This window comes from Manis javanica, chromosome 12 (assembly GCF_040802235.1).
Source record: "Manis javanica isolate MJ-LG chromosome 12, MJ_LKY, whole genome shotgun sequence".
NCBI lineage: Eukaryota > Metazoa > Chordata > Mammalia > Pholidota > Manidae > Manis > Manis javanica.
Window position 1 is genome coordinate 92,932,255 of NC_133167.1, and position 23,864 is coordinate 92,956,118.

The 23,864-nt window shown below is 35.8% G+C and overlaps 1 protein-coding gene across 3 annotated transcripts in view; it reads right to left on the reverse strand.

The window, feature by feature from the left end:
- TNKS (tankyrase) overlaps nt 1-23,052 on the reverse strand; it is a 168,399-nt gene extending 145,347 nt beyond the window's left edge. Inside the window, exons 1-2 of one of the 3 annotated variants that reach the window (XM_036997576.2) lie at nt 22,275-23,052; nt 6,281-6,505 (exon numbers count right to left, since the gene is read on the reverse strand). In XM_036997576.2, the coding sequence (XP_036853471.1) occupies nt 6,281-6,505; nt 22,275-22,941 (892 nt within the window). In that variant the 5' untranslated portion in view covers nt 22,942-23,052. Of the gene's footprint in view, nt 1-2,839; nt 4,059-6,280; nt 6,506-22,274 lie in introns of those variants that run through there. The other 2 variants (XM_036997568.2, XM_073219073.1) reach the window with 2 other exon arrangements.
- Nucleotides 23,053-23,864: the final 812 nt, after the last annotated feature.

Sequence of the window (23,864 nt, forward strand, 5' to 3'; positions counted from 1 at the left end):
CTAGTTCTGGGACCCTAGGAAGCTACTTCACCTCTGCCCTTCCGCTTCCTCATCTGTAAGTCAGGAGATAATAACAGTACCTACCTCATGGGGTTATTAGGAGGACAAAACAAGTATCTGAGGAGCTCTTAGAAGAGTGCCCAGCATATAGTAAGCATGTGCATAAAAAAGTAAAGGGGATTTAGAGGTATAAACCTCAAATTAGAAAATAATTAAGTCATGGGGATGTACAGCATAGGGAATATAGATAATAGTGTAATAGGTTTATATGTGACATATGGTAACCAGACTTATCATGGGGTTCATTTCAAAATGTATAAAAATATCAAATCACTATGATGTATACCTGAAATTAACAAGACACTTTATTTCACTTATACTTCAATTTTTTAAAAGAAGAACTTAGAAAATATTTAATTGCTCATTCAAAAAATTAACCAAAGTAAATAATTTTTACTAATTTACATAGGAGAGCAGTTCTTTGTGATTCAACTTTGGGCACGAAATTTTATAATAATAAAAGAATCCTTCAATTAGGTTTTGCTTCTATTATGAAGTTCTCCTATAAATACAGAAAATCAAGAATGTTTTAAATGCCCATTACATCTGGAATAACTTAGAAATGGATTGTTCTGTATATATATGTAAGCAGATTTTTATATCTACATCAATTACATCCTTTTTGCAATAAAGAGTTAAGCCAGGCCACAACACATTTGGGAAATCAGCACTATCTGCTTCCACAAACCACAACCTTATTATACGATATGGCAGGCATAGGAGTAAATATAAGAATGATTACAGCAAAGCATATCTCTTTCTACCTAGAAATTCCAGAAAATCAAGTCTAAGAAAAAGCTCTGTCCAGGAGTCAGACCAATCTGGGTTTTAGAATACTGCTCTGTACAGTGAGTTTTAGAATACTGCTCTGACCTTCGTCAAGTCCCTTCACCTTTGTCAATCTCAATTTCCTCTTTCATAAAACACTACCTTCCTAAGAGGATTGCAGTTAAAAATGAGTAAGACAGTATGTATAAAACCTAGCTTGGTTCTCAGCACATAGCAGGACTTAATAATGCCCTGTCCCTTCAATCAGCATCTTATGTCTTGCCTTTCAAAAACAGAATTATGTACACAGAAAGTGCTAAAACCTGTACATTGGACTAAATAGAGGCAAGCTAGTAACAGCCCTAGGAGCAATGAATTCATTTGTGCCAAATCAATTATTGTTTTAGCCTTCCTTTTATTTGGGGAAGATTACTTTTTCCAAAACTTGACTAGACTCAGCTAAAAGAAACACTAATAAGGAATAAAGAAGATGACTTTACAGTCTAACTATGTAAGTTTATAACAGGATCAGAGAATTTTTACAGTTCTAAAGGACAATGACCACACGCAAAAGGTGCTTCCCAATCTGCCTCTGGAAGAGAAGAGCAGACCCTTTGCCTGTCTTTCTGAACCCTTCCCTAAATTGTGCACCCCACATTCCTTCTCTCAAGGCCTCAAGGACTTACAAGAATTCCAGGTGAACTCCTCATTAGGATAAAACATGAAGACCCAATGAAATCTGTTTTAGTGTTATTAGATAAAAGGTTTGAAGTTACTTATTTATAGTCATTTTCCACAAGGAACACAGGATTGGACCTCTATATTCCGGCTCTGTTTTGAACTTCAGTTTCTTTAGAAATTTTATCACTACTATTATTTTCCTGTACCTCTGAGAATTGATTCCACAGACTAAAACCTCAATATATTGTTGTACTTTCAATCTGAAGGAGACAAAGAATACAACTCAAGTTTGAATTCTTTGGAAAATATATCAAATAATTTTTTAAAACTAAGTTTTTGTTTTTCTCTTGGTTTCAATAAATATCCTATTGACAATATTCTTACTGATGGTATTCGATCATATTTTCACATCCCAACTAAGCTCCCTTCCCCCATGTTGAGGAGGAAAAGTGCCTTTTCTTTCAACATAATTCTTCCTTGCCCTTTCCCTTCTCAATTCCTAGTGGGTTGCAATTTTCAGAAACAGCAACTACGATGCCCTCTGGCAGCTTGAGGAAGTATTTACTCATAATTAATTTGCCTTAAGAAATACTATCATTGTTCACACCTCTTCACTTGTTAAGCTTTCATATACTTTATATTTAGTCAGAGCATCACTAAAACTTTATACTCTTGCTACTGAAACATTTGTAGGAAAAATGTTTAAGTTACATTAATAATTTTCCATTATCCTATGTGCAATGTCTCCAACTGACTAGGTTAAAAAACCTAAAGTGCAATGGAAAAATAAAACTGATTTCATGTCTTATCAAATCATAATTCAAGTATACAAAATGACAAATGATATGAAACAAAGGACATAAACTAATTCATATTGATGACTATAAAGAGTAGCATATGGTAATTACCACCCAGTCCACCATTAAGCTTTTACTGAGTGTCAGAATAAAAATGACCTATGAGAACACCTTACCATTGCCACTCCAGGGAAAAGAAAATGGAAAGAAAAGCATTTTATGAGGCTGGACCTGCATTATTATTTCATTTAACTTCCCATAACAACCTGCTGCAGTAGGAATGATGCCCATTTTATAAATGAGAAATTGACGCTCAAAGCAACTAAATTATTTGTACAAGATCAGTTTTTCAGTGGGAAAGTGGAATCCTTCCCTAATTCTAAAGCCAGGCATTCATTTTTACCTTATCATTCTACTTGTACAAGTAGAAACCAAGATCACCCCAGAGCTTTTTTAATATATCTTAACTCAGGCTTGCTTTCCCTTAGGTGAATCTGAAAGGCACATCTACACATTTGTCCTAAATACCTTACCTCCCACAGGCAATGTCCTCTTCTGAATCCCATCAAACAATTTCCCTATGAGAAAGCATGAAACCATAACTCTGAAATAATATGTATGACAGATAGGGTTCCATTCTAAGAGAACCACTAGAATATTTCCTGCTCTTGTTCTCTCAGTCCTCATTGGTCAAGCATATTCTTTCAAAAGATCAACACTCAATACTGTGCCCCAAAAGGCTAAATAAAATATATGCCCTCTATTTCTAACCATGATTATTTGTAGCGCAGCAAATCTAGAAATTTTCAGGCTTGATATAAAATAACATGTATTTGGACACATTGCTGGATTTTTTTAATGTCTGATTTTTACTGTCACATGTGAGAGCAGAATATGAAACAACTAAGATTTGCATTTTTAACCCTGGATTCTGTTTAAAGATGAAAGATTTAACACCCACTCCATTTTACAAAGAGAATTAACAGATTCCAATGATTCAAGAACTAAAACAATCAGAGTACATAACATTTTTTGAAGCCTGAAACTGCAATTATCATATTTAACAACTTTCTAGTTTGGTCAGTTGAAAATGAGGAGTGCGAAGGACTGCATAAATCTTTTTCTCCCACATGGACTTGCCTCTGAAATCTCAGTTACTGCACAACTGCGCCACACAAGGACACAGTTCTAATCTGCATGTGTCAGATGACACGATAACTATGTAAGGCAAGAGGCTGACTGATGACAGGAGCCATTTGCCTCAAATTCCATTTTCGTACAACCCCATACTTAAGCCATGCATCTCACTGAAATCCACAGATTGTTTTGGACCATCATGGTTCATCTAAAAGTAAATGCAGATGTATCATTAACTCATTTAACAGAGTAATAAGCAAAGGCTTGTATCATTTTTTAAAAGTAGGAGGGTTTTTGTTGTCCTTGTGTTTTTAACTTTTTTCTTCTAATTTAAATATCTTTGATATATTTTTTGAGTCCTTAACAGAATGAAGGCATTTATTCTGAGAATTCTAATAGAAAGCAATGAACAAATATATAAATATATGTATTTACCACCATTAGCCAGAATGCCTACTAAAGTAGTCCCAAATTTATCAGGTAAATGTATAAATACTCTAACCCTCTTGAAAGCAGTTGAATGTAAGCAGGCAAGTCATCAAGAGAGCGGTGCTCTTTGTCAGTAGGGATTATTTTAGAAGGAAAAACTACTATCATTCTTAGTTCTTCTCCTTTTTAAGGATACAAGAATGGAATTTTGCTAACTTTAACTTTTTATGAAAATGCTACATAGGGACTTGTTTAGAAAAATCCCAATTCAGTTTTTATATGGAAAACTGATGTTAAAAATGCCAAAGGAAGATACTGAAAGCAAAAGAGACAATAATGAAACAAAACCAACTGAAATCAAATTCTCACTGAATTTTCAGTGAATTTTTACAGAGAGTAAGGAAGGTGTGAGAAATGACTTTTCTTAACCTCGCTCATTTATGGAGGACTTACAGTTAAGATAATGTGAGAGACTACATCAAGAGTCCTAGTGGAGTTCTCTAGCAGCTACAGTTTCTTTGGTTCTTATTAAGAAGCTGTGAGTTTCCAGCAATTTATCCTAATGTAATTAAAGTTTACATATATATTTAATGAGGATATTCTCTATAATACTGTTTATAAAACAATAGTGAAAAAATCAGAGATATTCTAAATGACCTACCTAATATACGTCACTCATTTAAAAAGTAATGATTGTTTTTATATAATTCTTCATAGTCTTTAAAATGAGGTTAGATAAAAAATATCACTGATAATGATAAAGTCCTATATCAAGTCCTTTATTTCAAAAGAACCTAGAGAAAAGAAGCATGCTCATTAAGTACTTTCCGGATAGGGATTCAGAGGAGGAGGAAAAGAATTTTAATTTCAATAAGATATTAAAAGCACTGATAGAATGAAAAATTCAGAGGTACAGGTAGGAAAACAGAACACTGACGCCTAAAAAGGATAGTATTTCAAGAAGGTGACAACTATATAAAATTCTATGACTAATGACAGACAAGTCCAATGAATATGAAAAGAAGGTGAAGCAAAGGGGGATCAAGTTAGGGAAACTGAAAGTCAGAGTATATTATATATACCAAGTTCAATAATAGTTGTCACACAGTAGCCAATCACAAGTAACTTAACTGGTTCTGTGGTCAGAGATAATGTTATAAATTCAAGCTTTTGAGGGTTGTTTTACATACCGACTTGGTCCAGAATGTGGCTGTTTTAGTGAGAGACTTGGGAGGTAATGCTTACTTAGGAGAAAATGGGGGAATCAACGGAAAATAGATGAAAAAAAGGGTACTCAAAAGGTCATGGCAATGGATGTTGAAGTAACAAAGGATAATGACAGAGAATGTGCTGAAGAAGTGATATCAGGGATTGCAATGATTTGAGGAAAACTGAAAAACATGTTGGAGGCCTAAGTAGATGGCTACAAAGAGGGAGAAAATCTTAATAATGGCACTGCCATTCTATCTTTTAAAATGACATATATATTTGAGTTTTATCATAAAGATAATCAGTTTATCATAAAACTGAAATGGATGTCATCCAGGAAGGTAGCAGTTAAGCAAACCAACCTGCCACGGGCTAAACAAACATCCACCATATTGAGTATCAAGAAACTATGCTTAAGAGAAACTATATCCTCCAGAAGCTTGTTTTAGATTTCAAGACGAAATGTTTTTTCACATAATAAAACAAAATCTAAAATGTGTATGTGTTTGTGTGTGTGTGTGTGTATATATATATATATATAAAAGAGAAAGAAATGCTGATTGAATTCAATTTCATATAATCTCAATATTTAAAATGGTTGAAAAGTTCTATTTTGTTAGAAATGGCTTTTTTCTCCAGACTATGGCACATGTTGAAAATATTAAAACTTTACTGTACTCAAACCACTCACTCAAAACTTCCCAGGCCTAATAAAATGGCTGGGGTTCAATTTTAGTAACATAAAGAAAAAAGGCTTTGCTTTAGTACTAGGTGACCTTCCTTGAATCAACCCAGAGCATCCAAATATGTCATCCAACTCAGTAAGAATCTGTACTTTACAACAGCTCTCATTAGATGCTAAGATGGAAAGTTTGCAGTCTTTTAAAGAGACTGTAAATTAACTATATTTGATAATGGTAATCCATCAAAATTTAGTTCCACATCAGTTGGCATTTGACTTGCATTTTGAGAGTTAATGTCGTGAATCTTGTTCTTCACCAACTTTAATACCATCACTCCACTTGCCTTTTGAAGGAAAAGAACTGAGTCAGAGATAAGTAATAAAGCCTTGTTTTCTTACTCTAAGGGAACACAATTTCCACCACAATAAAAAACAAGAGAGAATAGTAAACTTTTCCTTACAGTTGTATAACTGTCAGGTTGATGTTACAATTTAAAGATCATCAAATAATACTCACCAATGCACACATCGATTTTCCCTTTAATAGCAGCTTCATGCAGAGGGGTGTAGTTCCAGTTATCCCGAGCATTTGGGTCAGCTCCCTGGCACAGTAAGAGGCTCACAACCTCCGCATGGCCGAAAGAACAGGCGTTATGAAGCGGGATGAGACCTCCGTCATCGCGAGCATGGACATTAGCACCCATCTGCAGTAAGTGCTCTACGACATCCTTCCTTCCAAAACCTAAAACAAAGCAGGGAAAAGATTTTATACAATCAAACAATTCTGTAACACAAACCATTAGAATTCCTTTAACATTATCAACAAATACGAACAACTGCACTACTGTGTCTTATAGCAAAAAGGATAAAAAGTTGGCTGCCATTAAATGGATTCTCTCTTCTCACGAGACTCAGAACCAAGAAAGTTCTTCTTTTGTTCTTTGGGCAAGTCATTCAAAAAACGTTTCTTCAACACCCATTTTGTGCTAGGTAACTGCTCGAAAAATGAACGAGAGAAGATGCCTGTCCAAGGCATTCACTTTCCCCTCATGCTTCAGAAGACAAAATATATACAAATTTTAATAAAGAATATTTAAATACACTAACAACCAAACCTAAGAAAAGTCACAGCCCTCAACTTTACACTAGGGAAATTGAAGAGGAATATCTGGATACCAGAAATATGTGGTGACAGTTTGGTAACAAGAGTTTGAAAGGGAAGAACTAAAACTAAAACAACTAAAAGAACTAAAAGTAATGCCAAAATACCTACTCTTGAGACTGGCGGCCAAAGTAAATGAAATGGGTATTGAAGTGAAACCATTCAAGTTGGGATTTATTGAGTCTGAGGAAATGATATTGCAAACAAGTGGGACTATATAGAGAACCAGAGACCGGTGAGAAGTTTCACAATTTTCAGATGGGGGAGGGGTGGAGAAAGGATCTAAAGCAGTCTAAGGACTAGGCAAACACCAAGAAAGGTAAGAATTACCAAAAAGAACATCTTGGGAGTCAAAGGGCAGTCATAGTAGGCAAAGTCTGGCACAGAAAGGACTTACCAAGATCAATGGAGAAGGGAAAAAAGCCACTGGTAATTTTAAAGTAATTACAGCAGTGATGAAATTACAAGCTACATTGCAATGGAGTAACAACAACAGAAAAAGGAACCTGCAAATATTACCATTTTTATCTTTACAAGCCAATACCTTTATTCACGGTTTTTCCTTTCCTACCTTAAACTGTATCAGGTCTTCTTGGCTAGGTATCTCTACCTCCTTAGTACTTACTATGTAATGTTAAAAAATGGTATCTTAAATAAAACTAAAAGGCAACTGAAAGAGTCATATCTTCCCCCAATCACGCATATATAAACTAAATACATGAGGAGTATATAGAAAATAGAAAAAAGACTTCAAGATATGTCCTCCACAATATTTGTAGAAATCCACTAATTCAAGGTAAGGAGGGTCTAAGAAGAACTCTCCCAAGTAAAAGACATTTTTCCAGATATGTGTCACAAAGTCAGATTTGGTTCCAACAGAAAATATCCTTTACATAAAGCTGAAAATCTGGGGTGAATAGAGGTCAATTCTGTGTTACTAAATGGAACACCAAAAGTACAGGTTATTTACAAAGGTTATTATCACTACCTTGTTGTTTGTTTAGTATTTGCAGAACGTTATAGATGTTAGGGTCCATTTAATTCTCTAAACTTCAGTGTCCTTCTTCTTCCTCCTATCACAGCCCTATTTTTCCTTCAACTGGGCCATAGGGCTTTCCTTACCCATGAAGATTTAATGGTTTTCCTGCTCTCTAGATTTGACTAAAGTCTGAATGCAAACTCACATTTCCCTAATCAACGCATTAACAATATTTGAGAACTAATTTCCTTTCTTCACTAATAAACAGTTAAAATAAAATACTTTTTAACATACTTGGAATTTCTAAAAAATACTCATTTTAACTTTGAAGCAAAATAGCAAAGTGCGTGTTCACTCTTTACTAACACTTTTAGATCTAAAATATAACATAAAAAAGAATGCTTGCTATCAGGGAGAATGTGGTGAAATAGAATCATGCTCACACATTGATAATCTGAGTATAAACTGGCACCACATTTTAGAAACAAAGGTAGTATTATTTAAACAGAGATTTTTCCATCAAGCATGTTTATCATAGCATTATTTATAGAAAATCATAGATGCAATTTAGATGTCCAACAATAAAGATTCTGTTAAATATATGATGGTTTTTAATATAACACCACCCTGCATTAAAAGGATGTTATAGAATATTATGAATGTACTTTACACTACTGAATTATACACTAAAAAAAGGCTAAAATAGTAAATTTTGCTTACTTTTAAACACATTTTAAAATTTTACACAATTTTAAATAATTTTTCAACAACTTAAATAAATTTAAAAAATGTTAAATTTGTATATTTTACCACACATAAGACATTACCAAAGAAAGCATAAACCATATATACAAGAAAAACAGGCTATAATTTAAAAATTCAACATGGAAAGGTGTTATAGATAGTTGACCTATAGATAAAAAATACAGAAAACAAAATACAGGAGAATATATATGTTTAAAATACAGGTGGATAGAAAAAAAATTAAACCAATAGGATTACAGAATTTTCTTTTCTTGTTCACTCTGTTTTCTTTTTCTTTAATTTTGGTATCATTAATCTACAATAACAGAAAGAACATTATGTTTACTAGGTTCCCCCCTTCACCAAGTCCCCCCCACATACCCCTTCACAGTCGCTGTCCATCTGCATAGTAAGATGCTGTAAAATCACTACTTGTCTTCTCTGTGTTGAACAGCCCTCCCCCGTACCCCGTACACAAAAGTAAACTCAAAATGGATCAAACACCTGAATGTAAGTCATGAAACCATAAAACTCTTAGAAAAAAACATAGGCAAAAACCTTTTAGACATAAACATGAGTGACCTCTTCTTGAACATATCTCCCTGGGCAAGGAAAACAACAGCAAAAATGAACAAGTGGGACTATATCAAGCTGAAAAGCTTCTGTACAGCAAAGGACACCATCAATAGAACAAAAAGGTACCCTACAGTATGGGAGAATATATTCATAAATGACAGATCCGATAAAGGATTGACATCCAAAATATATAAAGAGCTTACACACCTCAACAAACAAAAAGCAAATAATCCAATTAAAAAATGGGCAGAGGAGCTGAATAGACAGTTCCCTAAAGAAGAAATTCAGATGGCCAACAAACACATGAAAAGATGCTCCACATCACTAGTCATCAGAGAAATGCAAATTAAAACCACAATGAGATATCACCTCACACCAGTAAGGATCACCACCATTCAAAAGACAAACAACAACAAATATTGGCGAGGTTGTGGAGAAAGGGGAACCCTCCTACACTGCTGGTGGGAATGTAAATTAGTTCAACCATTGTGGAAAGCAGTATGGAGATTCTTCAAAATGCTCCAAATAGAAATACCATTTGACCCAGGAATTCCACTTCTAGGAATTTACCCTAAGAATGCAGCACTCCAGTTTGAAAAAGACAGATGCACCCCTATGTTTATTGCAGCACTATTTACAATAGCCAAGAAATGGAAGCAACCTAAGTGTCCATCAATAGATGAATGGATAAAGAAGATGTGGTACATATACACAATGGAATATTATTCAGCCATAAGAAGAAAACAAATCCTACCATTGGCAACAACATGGATGGAGCTAGAGGGTATTATGCTCAGTGAAATAAGCCAGGCAGAGAAAGACAAGTACCAAATGATTTCACTCATATGTGGAGTATAAGAACAAAGAAAAATTGAAGGAACAAAACAGCAGCAGAATCACAGAACCCAAGAATGGACTAACAGTTACCAGAGGGAAAGACACTAGGGAGGATGGGTGGGAAGGGAGGAATTAGGGTGGGGAAAAAGAAATGGAGCATTATGATTAGCATGTATAATGTTGTAATGGGGTTTGTGGGGGGGACTTGGTGAAGGGGAGAGCCTAGTAAACATAATGTTCTTCATGTAATTGTAGATTAATGATACCAAAATTAAAAAAAAGAAAGTCAAGGGTTTTCTATATCCTTTGTTAAGTTTATACACAGGACCATAGATACCTAGTAATAGATTCCTGCTTATTTTATAATAAATTCTATGACAAAGACACACATTTTATATTTAATTTTCAAGTCACTATTGCTGCTTCTTCTAATTTAAACTCTAATGATATCAGTCTTTAAATAAAGAACTATTTTACATTTCATTAGATTAGATGTCACTGCTAAGCAACAGGGAGTATATTCCCTGTTGTTTCCAAAATAAAAATTTAAGAAACAAACTACAAAAGTGACTTCTATGTCAATGAAGCTGTATCTTTTTCATTTGTCAGAGGCAGACTTTGACCAATTAATTTGTCAATTTTATAGAATCTTATTTAGAGAGGAGAACATTTATGCTTAGATAAAATATTTAATTAACAAGTATAATCAAGAATGAGCGCCCTTTCCAAACCCAATCAAGAAATCACCAGAAGCAAAAGCATAAGAAACGAATCCCAGATTCCAGCTTAAAAATACAAAACAAGACAAAACCACACTACAAAAACAACCACAACAACACACTGTAAGAAATTGTTCCTGCAAAAGGGAAGGAAAAAAAAGACTGGGTTCCATTGTGAGAAGAAACATCAGTTTATGAGCTGGCAGTCAGGTATCCTGGACAGAGGAGAGGCCCAAGGAAAGTGTGTTCTAACTGTGTGCTTTTCACTCAACACTGTCACATTGTCCCCTAATGCAACTGTGGAATAAGAAAGCAGTATATCCAGCCCAGCTCCAGCCAAAAAGAAGAGGTGTAACATCAGGGAAAACATCGGAATTTGGCTGGGCTGCGAAGTCATGTACAGGGAGACTCCAAATTAGGCACTACAACGAAGGCGACAGCACTTAGAGAAGAGAATGGTCAGAGAAATTCTGAGCGACCAGAGTAAAAGTGAGCAAAAATCACCATCCAGAACCTCTCTACCTTGAGTAATGTCTCTATGTGCCTCGAACCACCTGCAGGACGCAAAATCTAGAACACAAGCTTTTACCACCCCTACACCAGACCCTTATCAACACCCATCCACCCCCACACACACAATAGAAGCCCAAATAGCTGTTAGTTTCAACGAATATAAGCTCACAACAGAAATAACAAGATGTCAAAGGAGTGCAAGCACCATGAATGGAGAGTAAAATGAAAGCAGAATTAACAGACCATAAAAAAAGACATTCAAAATTGGCAAATTAAAAGTTGGCAGCGAAGAAATAAGAGAATACTGAAAACATGACATGAGAGCAAAAATCTATCAAGTAAAAGCAACTGGAAATATTGTCATGAAAAATACAGTAAGGGAAATAGAAAATACAATGAATTGATTGAGTAGTAATGGAAACAAAGAATAAACTCCTGAAAAAACCAAGTTGAAGAAGTGTACCTGAGGGAAGTACCAGAAGGGGTAAACAGAAGGAAAGAACGACAGAGAGAGGAGAAACAGCGGATGGGAAGACAGGAAATATATGTAGAAATTATGACAGAACTTCTATAGTTAAAGGACAATATAAAGTTTCAGATTATTAAGAGTTCATGAAGCATCAAACAGAATGGACAGATGCATTAGAGAAGCCTAACAATAATAAGGTTATGAAATTTCTAAGTCCTTCAGAAAGAAAACACAGATCACCAAAAAAAACCCAGCAATCATTTGACTTCAGACTAAAGCCAACCTTCTCAATTTTAAGGAAAAGCATTTTGGTGCTTAATTTCATGTCTACTACCTTTTAATGTACATGTAGGAGAAAAAAATAAAATAATCCTAAATATGTAAAATCTCAAAGCTGAACACAGAAAGATCCCAGTTTTAAGTACTCTTTCTGGTAAGAAGACTTCAGCATGATGAAAACTGGGCTGGGTGGTTTGCTGCTGCATGTGTATCTCTCTATCAAGAATTAACTCATAAAGTCTGTTGCCATCTCGAGAAACATTGAACAAAAAACATTCTAACAAACAATTACGCTGTGCAGGTTATAAGGTTTATAGAGCAATGCAAACTTGGCTGATCTGTCAAATCATGAAGAGAAGCAAGATCATGCTTCAAAACCAATATATCAGAACTAAAACTCCTTTAAATTACTATGCAGTGGGAAGACTACAACTGTTTCTTACCAAAGTGGCATAATTCAAGTGAACTCAGTTATCAGTAGAGAAGACTGCAAAACACAGATATCTATACAGATAAAACATTGTATAGATACCAATATTAGAAGCCGGAAAAAAAGCTAAAAAGACCCTCAAAATTCTACTGACAGTTTTCAGTCCACCTCCCTTTACAGTTCAATAGATAATTTCTTTTAGAAGTTACTTTTACTTCAGACATAGAGAGAAGGTTAAACAGTGTAATGAATTAATCATAATACACAACTAGAAGTCAAAAGAAAAAGAAACAAAATGTTCCCTAATAAATACTGTTGTTTTCAGCTATAATAATTTTAAAAAATATTCCATCTTCATTTTTAATGTTTGTATTTATTATTCAATAAATTGTTTGAGGAAACTGGATGCCTGTTTAGGAAAAAAACAATTTTTAAATCCTTAGTTCTCAGTATATAGCAAAATTAATCCAAAATAGATTAAGATACAAAATGTCAAAATGAAACCATAAAAAAATTGTAGGTGGGTATTTGCATGACCTCAGGGTAGACAAAACTTTCTAAACATAAATAGAAGAAAATAAGGAGAAAAACTTTAAAGGCAACAGATTTGAAAAGTTTATAGATGAAATTAAAAAATCAAACCAGGGAAAACATTTCCAATGATGAACAAGAAAAACATCAGAAGGCAAAAGAAAAAATGTATATTGAAAAAAAATTCACAAAAAAGTTAATACCAATTATTTTAAAGAGTGAAATCAGTTTTTCCAGATATGACCAAAGAAATGCGTATTAAAACATGAATACTGAATGTTTTTTAATGAAAAAGTTAAAAAATATGTTTTAAATGATGACGTTTGGAGACATGTATAACTGTGCTCACACAAGCACTATTTGTAATAGCCAACATAGGGATACTATCCAAACATTCATTAACAGTGGAATGGGTAAGTAGTGGTATAGTCACACAATGTAATTACATATAGTAATGAAAAGGAACTGACTACAGCTATACAAGATAAAATGAATCACACCCAAAATAGAACACACTATACATAATATGATTTATAACAAGTTCAAGAACAGACACAACTATAATCTATGGATATAGAGGCGTAGTGACTCAAATGACACAAGATGGGTTTCTGGTTCACTGATAATGGTCTGACTCAATCTGGGCACTCGTTAGATGTATTCACTTCATGAACATTCACCTTGCTATTATACACTTGCGATTTGTGCATGCTTCGGCTGTATGTTGTATTTCAAACAAGAAAGTATGGTAATAGCTGGTGCTGCCGAGGACGTGGTAAGGTAATTTAGTAGAACCTTCTAACAAAGCAAGTTTAGTAACACATATATCTAACATACAAAACTTTCTAGGAATAAATGTACTGCACCATCTTAGAAACTCTCAGCAATTACACTTTTAGTTCATTTCACAGACACAACCAACAGTATTTGATCCAATAATAAAATCTGAGCTTTCAAGCAATAATGAGAATTTTGTAAAACTTGCATCTGCCACCATGAACTTAACAACTTCCTAAGATTTAAATACCTTTCTGATGAGATTGGTGGTAGTAATAACAAATGTGTTTATTTTTACAGTGAAATGTGTCAATATTTGGGAGATCTGCATATCTCAGTGAACTAGTATTTTCTAAATGACCAAACGTATAAGATGTAAGATTCATGCAAGGTAAACCAATGGAATTTAACATAACAAGAGTATGAAAAACTCACTGATAAGAGTTTCAGATTCCACATTGCAACTAACCTTTAGGAAACTATTATTTATTACATTTGCGTGTAGTTTTGAAGAAAAAAAATCTATGATTATCTGAAGAGGCTATTAAAATAGTCCTTTCTTTAAAAATCACATATCTTTCTTCATATACTTCAATCCAAATAATATAACACAACAAATGGCATGCAGAAGCAGATGAAAATCCACCTGTCTTCTATTAAGTCAGACATTAAAATGAGTTGCAAAGTGCAGAATAGTACTTCTCTTCTCATTGATTCCAAAACAAATCTTTGTTTTGGAAAAGTTACATTTCATTAAAAGTGATACTTACTAACATGTAATAGAGTTTATTGTTATTAATTTCCCAGTTTTAGTTCCTAATAATGATAAATCTAAATCCTCTTGCTCCTTATAGCACTTATATTTATGGAGTTGTTACTGAACTACTTACTATACAGACTGAGAGCTCGCATCAGATTCCTGAGAAACAGACCCAAGGGCAAAAACACACTATGAAATTGTCCCAGGGACTGCTAATTAAACAAGTTGCATGAAGATCTTTTAAATTTCCATAAACACTTCATTAATACCGAGTTCACTCTCTCAGAGAAGGACTACAGTCACTCTCAGAAATGTGAATTAACAGAAGAGATAAAGAGGGTGTCTGTCCTCAGCATCTCTCTCAAGATTCACACTACTGAATATGCTATTTCCCAGATTTCATGTTGGTAACATTGGGAAACGAGTTCTCTCTGTGACAACAGAGAAATCAAAATGCCCACTATGGTGGACATACCATTAAAAATTTTTAAATTGAGATAAAATACCTACAACATAAGACTTACCATCTTTCCCACAGTTCAGGGGCATTAAGAACTTTCAGATTGTGACTCTCAAATGTTTTATTTACTGTTCAAAATGTTGTTTTTCTTGACTGCTTCCATGAATCAAAACATACAGCAGTTTATTTTCAAGATTTTCCAACAATTTTAAGTAGTCTTTTAAAGAAAGGAGCTGCTCAAATATCCTTCCTCAAAGATTACCCAATCCACTTTTTATGTTCATAAAGCAACTGTCAAAAGATCAGAAAGTCCAACACTCTAATAATTACAAATGTTCCAATACCCTACCAAATTGAAAGATGGTCTCAATCAAATCCTAGTCACAATGTTTCACAAAAGCATCTATATGCAGTTTTTGCTTTATTTTAAATGCCTATGAAAACATACCAAAATGCCCGTATTAGCTGCCTTAGGGTAGTGACATGGTTGACGACTTTTTACTGTACTTTCCAAAATTTGTACAGTTACTTTTCTTTTCAGAAAACAAATTTAAGAAAGTAGTAACAACTGTCAAATTATAAAATGACTCAAAAGATTTATTTCTTATTGCTACCAACTTTCTATTTCAGCAACATGGGCCAAATGATTTTAGGGCAGCCAGATGTGGGTTTAAATCTGGCTTCATCACTTAACAAGTATGTGATATCTTGGATGAGACATTATTCTCTGAATCTGTTTCTTCATTTGTAAAATAGAGTTAAAACCTACCTCATATGGTTGCTGTAAGGATTAATAAAGTTACACTGGAAAAGCACAAAAACCACTCTAAGGTAGTTATTGCTATTTTTATTAGTTTTTATACTATTACTTAGTAACAATATCAACACTATATTGCTGTGTTATTGTTCACTCTATATATGCCAACAGAGCACTGAGAGTATTCTGATGACAAAGGACTGGATTAATATGTAAGAATGGTTATTTATACATTTAAGAAGATCAGAAAATAAAAAATCACAAGTGCTAGCTTACAAAGTTCACTTGCCCAAATATTTATAGAGCATATACTATGAGCTATTCACTGAATTTGATACTGAATTTCTCTTACTAAATATCCAAATTTATCTGCTTTTACTAAATTCCAATAGGGCAATGGTTACTTACCTGCTGTAAAATCACTGTGGATTATCTGGGGGGTGAGGGAAAGGGCAATCAAGTTTTCAATAGCTCACAACCCTACTACACTGCTGGTGGGAATGTAAATTAGTTCAACTATTGTGGAAAGCAGTATGGAGGTTCCTCAAAAAACTAAAAATAGAAATACCATTTGACACAGGAATTCCACTCTTAGGAATTTATGCAAAGAAAACAAGATCCCAGATTCAAAAAGACATATGCACCTCTATGTTTATTGCAGCACTATTAACAGTAGCCAAGATATGGAAGCAACCTAAGTGTCTATCAATAGATGAACGGATAAAGAAGATGTGGTACATATACACAATGAAATATTATTCAGCCATAAAAAGAAAACAGATCCTACCATTTGCAACAACATGGATGGAGCTAGAGGGTATTATGCTCAGTTTTTATATTAGTCTAAAAGTTTTTTTTTCCCAGTTGAGAACCTTTTTCTGCAAAGCAGAAAAGCATAGCTTGGCTTCTGTCCTTAAGACAAAAAATTAGCAAAAATGTATTCATTAACTGTAATCCCATGTCATTTCTCTCTGAAAGTTCACATTTCCGTAGCCAACGTGAGAACAACCTGAGCTTTGGGAAATACAGAACTACACATCTTAGTAAGAAGATGGATAAGAATGCCAAATGGTTTCCATGACAGTTGAATGTATCAGAATGAGGCATGTTATCTTTTCAGTGTCTAGTTATACAGATATATACCCTAGCTTTTCAAAATTGTAATTGGGCATTAACTGGGCATGAGGAGGTTTAGGTTACTTTTAAACTACCATTGATAATCCAGGTACTTCAAGGATTTTTGGTCAATCAGAAAATTCAGAATGACTTTTTTTCAGTTTGTAATTAATAAAAATCATCTGCTATCAAATGCTTCTTCACCTTTTTTTCTTTAATCTACCTCAGAAGAAAAATCCAAACAAGTCCAAACAAAAAAACAGCTGCCACCAACCATTAATTTAGGTTGTATTATACTAAAAAGGAAAAAGGAAGAGAAAACTTGACATCACTTTATTTCCCCTTTTTCTACAGTTAAAAAAAAAATCACTACCATACAGCAAAAGACACCATCAGCAGAACAAAAAGGCATCCTACAGTATAGGAGAATATATTCATAAATGACTTATCCAACAAGGGGTGACCATCCAAAATATATGAAGAACTCACATGCTTCAACACCCAAAAAACAAACCAATTAAAAAATGGGCAGAGGATTTGAACAGACAATTCTCCAAAGAAGAAATTCAGATGGCCAACAGGCACATGAAAAGATGCTCCACATCACTAATCATCTGGGGAATGCATATTAAAACCACAATGAGATATCACCTCACACCAATTAGGATGGCTAACATCCAAACGACAAGAAACAACAAATGCTGCAGAGATGTGAAGAAAGGGGAACCCTACTACACTGCTGGTGGGAATGTAAATTAGTTCAACTATTGTGGAAAGCAGTATGGAGGTTCCTCAAAAAACTAAAAATAGAAATACCATTTGACACAGGAATTCCACTCTTAGGAATTTACGCAAAGAAAACAAGATCCCAGATTCAAAAAGACATATGCACCTCTATGTTTATTGCAGCACTATTAACAGTAGCCAAGATATGGAAGCAACCTAAGTGTCCATCAATAGATGAACGGATAAAGAAGATGTGGTACATATACACAATGAAATATTATTCAGCCATAAAAAGAAAACAGATCCTACCATTTGCAACAACATGGATGGAGCTAGAGGGTATTATGCTCAGTGAAATAAGCCAGGTGGAGAAAAACAAGTACCAAATGATTTCCTTCATTTGCAGGGTTTAACAACTAAACAAAACTGCAGCAGACTCACAAAACCTAAGAATGGACTAACAGTTACCAAAGGGAAAGGGACTGGGGAGGGTGGGGGCGAAGGGAGGGATAAGGGGGAAAAAGGGGCATTACGATTAGCACACATAACATGTAGAGGGGGCACGGGGAAGGCAGTACAACACAAAGAAGACAAGTATTGATTCTATAGCATCTTACTATGTTGATGGACAGTGACTGTAATAGGGTATGTGGTGGGGACTTGATAATGGGGGGAATCTAGTAACCACAATGTTGCTCATGTGACTGTATATTAATGATACCATAATACTAATAAAAATAAATAAAAGTTCTCTGTGAACTTTTATTTTTTAAATGGTGCCTCAGGCAAAGCACATGGTTTTAAGAAAACTGTAAGTAACAGATAATCCAGCTTGTAGCCAACAAATTTAAGTCTAGGAAGATACTTATAAAACTAATTCATTTTCTTCTATTACCAAATTATATCCTTTTTAAACCCTGAGGCAGGACAATTGCTTGAAAGTATAATCTAGGAGCATGCCAGACAATGAAAAGTACAAATACAGTCCCACACGGGGACTGAAGCATTCTTACTCATTTTCTTACCTGCTGTGGCAACGCTTTATAGAGGATACAGTGTTTTTGTACTAGGAACTACATCTGTACAGTGGTGAGGGAAAAGAAGGCAAGCATGGTCATGCGGAAAAATAGGATTAGTCAGGAAGGAGTCAGGCAGCCTCTATATCGTTATATGTGTGTTGTAGACACTATCTAGATCAAAAGAAAGCATAAAAGTTTGCTGGCTTTGATACTTAAGTACCTTACATTACATATCCTAATTCAAGTCATATGTCAATTAACTACCAGAAAGCTTATTCCAAAATTTCTGTAATTGGAAGTAAATACTGTGAAATCTCAGAATTCAATCCTTTCTTAAAGCTTTTTTAAAAAGACCTCATCTGACCTTTTCTTTAAAAAAGAGACGTCATGAGAATATTCTGGTCCTTTAACAAAAATGTTAGCACTAAGAACTGAACTAGGAGATAATATCACTCTAAATTGATACTATTTATAGAGCTTTGACTGTTGTCCTTTGAACAATAGAAAACCAGGGTCATGGATCTTATCTCTGTGAGAGTCTTATATAAACTCTAGTCAACAAAAAAAGACTGGATCATTTTGATATGGCCATCTTAAGGACTTAGAAATAGTATTTTGAGAACCTGTATCAACAATGGTAACTGGAGATTATGTTTCTAATTGTGGATAGAATGATTCCATTATTAATATTGTCTCTAAGCCATATTTTAAACAAATAAATGATCACAGTCCAAAAATGGGATAGAAAGCATTTCTTAATTCTGCTGCTGGAATTATGGAATTCAAATTACCAATTTGAATATGGTAATATTCAAAAAGTCAAAAGGATTTAAATATGACTTAATACCATTCTTGAGATCTTCAAAAATGGTTTCATTCCATCCTATAAACTCATCCCTAAATGGAAATAAAGGCATGAATTAATATTCTCGCTCCCCATCTTTGCTTGGCTAGCCTGGACTGATCCTTTAAAGTCCCACCTAAAAAATCTCTTTATCCTAGAAAGACCTCCTTAAAAGCTCTAAAACCAGTACAAGAGTTCCCAGTGCCTTTTCCAATAAACCTTCTTGTCACTCCAGGTTACACACTTCCTAGGGTTTTGTTATTGCTGTTGTTTTGTTTAGTGTTCTCCACTAGACTGTGAGCTCCATAGGGGTAAGGACTATTTGCCACTGCAAAGCTGCATAGCTATTTAACACCTGACTTATGATAAGTAATAAAACATCTGTGGGACAAATGAACTACAGTTTTTAAACTTTCCCATCAAGGGACTGTACCAATTACCTACTTTAAAAGTTATTCCGTAACAATTCAATCACTAGCATCTCAACCAATAGTCAACTGAGAATTACTTTTAACTACTAGATTTAACAAACTCTTAATGCTGTGCACACAAATATGAAAATATGACAAATTGACTACAGGCTGTTATGATTTTATACCTAAGGGTTTTGCTGGTTTTTTTTTTCTTTCTTAGGTTTGTCTGTTTTCCACAAAGGAACTAAAAAAATTTTTTTTTCCTAAAAAGCCAGTTCCAGGTTAGCACCTCATAACTGTAATATAGTCATTGTACTGTTTCGCTATTTGTTTTCCAGCTTATCTGGGTACACATAAAACTCTAAAACAGAATAAAAAGTAACTGTTCTGGCAAACAGAAGAGGTTGATTTATGAGACAAACACTATTTTATGGGTGATCAACCCTAAGTAAGTACATTTATTACACAAATAAATATAACTATCATCTGTTAGTGACTACTTATAATGTACTAAGGTGAAGAACAAGATCTGTGAAGCAGTATGTTAAAACAGACAAATTTGGAATGAGGTATGCAGAAGTAAACAACCTCAGTTGATTCACTGTATCAGAATATTCATTATACTCATTATTTCATTTAGCCTAAGGAAAAAGAAACACTATTTCACCTAAGATAAGCAACACTCATGAGCAAATATCTAGTTAGATGGAAGCCTGTTTATGATTCAAACCACTAGACTCCTAATAGTAGGGCCTATATATCAAGAATGGATCCAGAGATCTATAATGATTATCTGTGATTCTCATAGATCACAAACAGCATTTGTAAAAAAATTAAATGGAATAGGATATACACTATCAGAGTACAGCACATGTAGTAAGGAAAAGTACTGTATCCTGAAACTTTTGATTCAGTTTGTGTGTGTGACAGTGCAAAATATATTTCTAAGTATGGGCTGCAATAAAAAAAATGTGTGAATGCTACTGTTGGTGTATATGCCGATTACTTCTTCCTCCCAATACTGCAAAATAGAAACTCTCCATCATAATTACTTATAAACATTAAAAGTGACCTTAGCCCATGTATAGGTTGTAATAGTTTAAGCTTTGTTTCACAAGCTCTAAAATCAAACTTACTCAAATCCAGGTTCCATTACCACCTGTGTGAATTCGGACTGACTTAAACAGCATGTGCTTCACTTTCGTCAACTGTAAAATGGGTATAATAATATCCTCCAAGTTGTGGCAAAATGAACTAATACATATATAAGTTCTTACCATATGCTTTATCATTAAGAGAACAAATTTAAAGAGTGATTACATATTGGAAATTTAGCAAGAAACTTAACGGCATATCTTCAGCATGTTACCTTTGATGTTTGTGTCTTAGGGGGAGGGTGCTTTTCCATTTTGTATATTTCCGTCCTATATGAATTTTATGATATATATATTACACGTTTCTGATGTATATAACAATATCACCTTTGTTTTTAAAAACATCGGGTACATGGGCACTGACATAATGGTCCTGTTTTTGTTTTAAATTTCTCTGTATTTTATAAAAATAGATTAGGTGTTTCTAAAATAAAATAGTCCAGTACTTGCTCGAAAAGAAAAAGAAAAACAAAGTGTGTGGACAAGAGTTCAGGAATTAGAACATTTTTTGGAGAACTTATGTACCAGATGCTTCCCACTAAATCCTCAGACAACCTTAGTATATCTCTGCCCGTGGAAAATCTGAGGCAACAGACATAAGTAAGATAAACCGTTAGACAACTAGCAACGTTCACAACTTTAAAGTCCATATTCCTTCTACCATCACATTATACAACCAATCTTCTCCAGTTTTTTCATACAGCCGTATTTTGATCTATCCAAATTACGACTGTAAACTCCTTGAAAAAGGGGGACAAGTTTCATAAACTTCACTTACGTCTTTCATGGCTTACTAAGACTTTTCGATCTTATCTTTAAACACTTGCCGAGCTACATTAAAATTCTTTTGGTTGAAGCTGTCCTCACGGGACATACCTGTTGTAAAACCGAAATTAACTAGCAAACAACAAAACTACTCTAAGATTACCCAAATCGAACAAATTATATTTATACACACTTGGAACTGAAGAAGTTTAAATATACCCTTATCCAGCGACCACCACTAGAGAGCTTAGGAATGAGTCCAAGTATCACTGTGCAAACAAGAGAAAGAATGGATTCGCACCTTCCCTACCACGCCCCCGTCACCCAGGTGCTACCTAACAGACGAACCTCCGGCGTTCCGGTGAGGTGTTGAAGAACCATAGCCACGCCCCATTTTGTTCCATCACAATAACTTGTTTTCTTTCCCACCCCGGACCCCTGTCCCCAAGACCAAAACCCTTAATAAACAAGAGCCTCTGACCTGCAGCGAAGTGTAGGGGAGACGACTTCCGGCCGGCCATGTCCTTAGCGTTCACATTGGCCGCGTCCACCAACCTCTTCACCCGGGACACGTCCCCATTGCGACAGGCCTCCAGCAGCTCCCGTAGGGCGCCGCTCACGGCCGGGACCCCCGGCCCGGGTCCCGCTGCCCCGGGCCCTAATGCCGCGGTGCCAACTCCGGGCGCCTCGGGGCTCTCCGCCAAGCTCGATCCCGGGGAGGATGGAGAAGACGACGACGACGTCGGGGAAGAAGAGGACGACGGTGAGTTGTTACTGCCGCCGCCGGCTGTGCTGGGAGCGACCCCGACGGCAGAAGCAGCGGAAACCGCCGGAACCACGGGGGCGGTGGGGACGGCGCAGACTGTGCTGGTGGTGTTGCCACAGCTGGGACTGTCAGCCGGGTCCGGGGATCGGGGCCTGTCGGGCGGCTCCCTACTGCCATCCCCCTCCGGCAGCGCTAGGCCGTGCCGCGGCGAGGCGAAGGGGGCCAGGCCGGCCGCCGTGGGGGAAGCTGGGGTGGTCCCCGGGGCCAGGCCGGGGCTGAGTGGAGGGGGAGGAGGTGGCGGCGGCGCCGAAGCCCCTGGGGCGGGCTGGAGCTGTTGTTGATGATGGTGGTGATGATGCTGAGAGCGACGCGACGCCGCCATCTTCGGACTCCCCCAGCTCTGTCACTGCGGCAACGGCCCCACCGCCCGCCCTCACTTCCGACTTCTGGGCCACTTAGCATCCAGCGCACAGGAAATGATGCTGGGAGGAGTGGGAGGAGTCCAAGAGAAGGAGGGAGGTATTGGGAGCTCCGAGACGGTCGCTGGAGGGGGCGTGGCCTTGTGGCTGAGGGGCGGGCTTTGTGACGCGTGGCGGGCCGGCTGCGGAGGTTTGAAACTAAGAGCCAGCCTCTGCCTAAATGGGAAACTTTTCCTGCGTTTCTGGCTTTCAGTTTGCTTACCTTTCCCTGCTCCGTTCTCTTGCTAAGTCTCTTTCAGTTTTCCTTATCTGGCTCCACAGCTTGCTACTGAGGCGTAACTCAGGGCAAGACGAGTATGTGTCATTTATCATCTATCAGATGGCCTCCTCAAAATGCAACTAATAGTACTTACCCTACAGAACTGTTAGCGGAATTAAATGAGCTGATATATATATAAAGCACTTTCTGACTGTTAATAAAACATAGCTATATTTAGCCTATTGATAATTTTTTAAATGCAGTCCTCGCCTCCCCTCTACCCCAGTTATTCTCTTGGTCTTTATGTCCCCTTATAAGTTTTCTCACTCTATGTACTTTGTTAATCTATTTTAAAATAGTGGTTCAGATTGCCAGGACTGGAGTTCAAGCTCTGTGCCATTTGCTAGCTGTGTAAATTTGGGCAAATTATTTAACCATTTTTATGTCTCAGCTTCCCTTCGGCAAAATCGAGTAAATAGTTCAATAATTGTTAACTATTAAAATTATTTTCTCTATTCTATTATCCCTGTCCTTTTATTTCTTACCTTAAGGCTGATTCAGATAATTATGATGGCGTTCCTTTCTTTTAAATTCTTTTTAGCTGAACCTCCCTTCTCCTCCATTCTT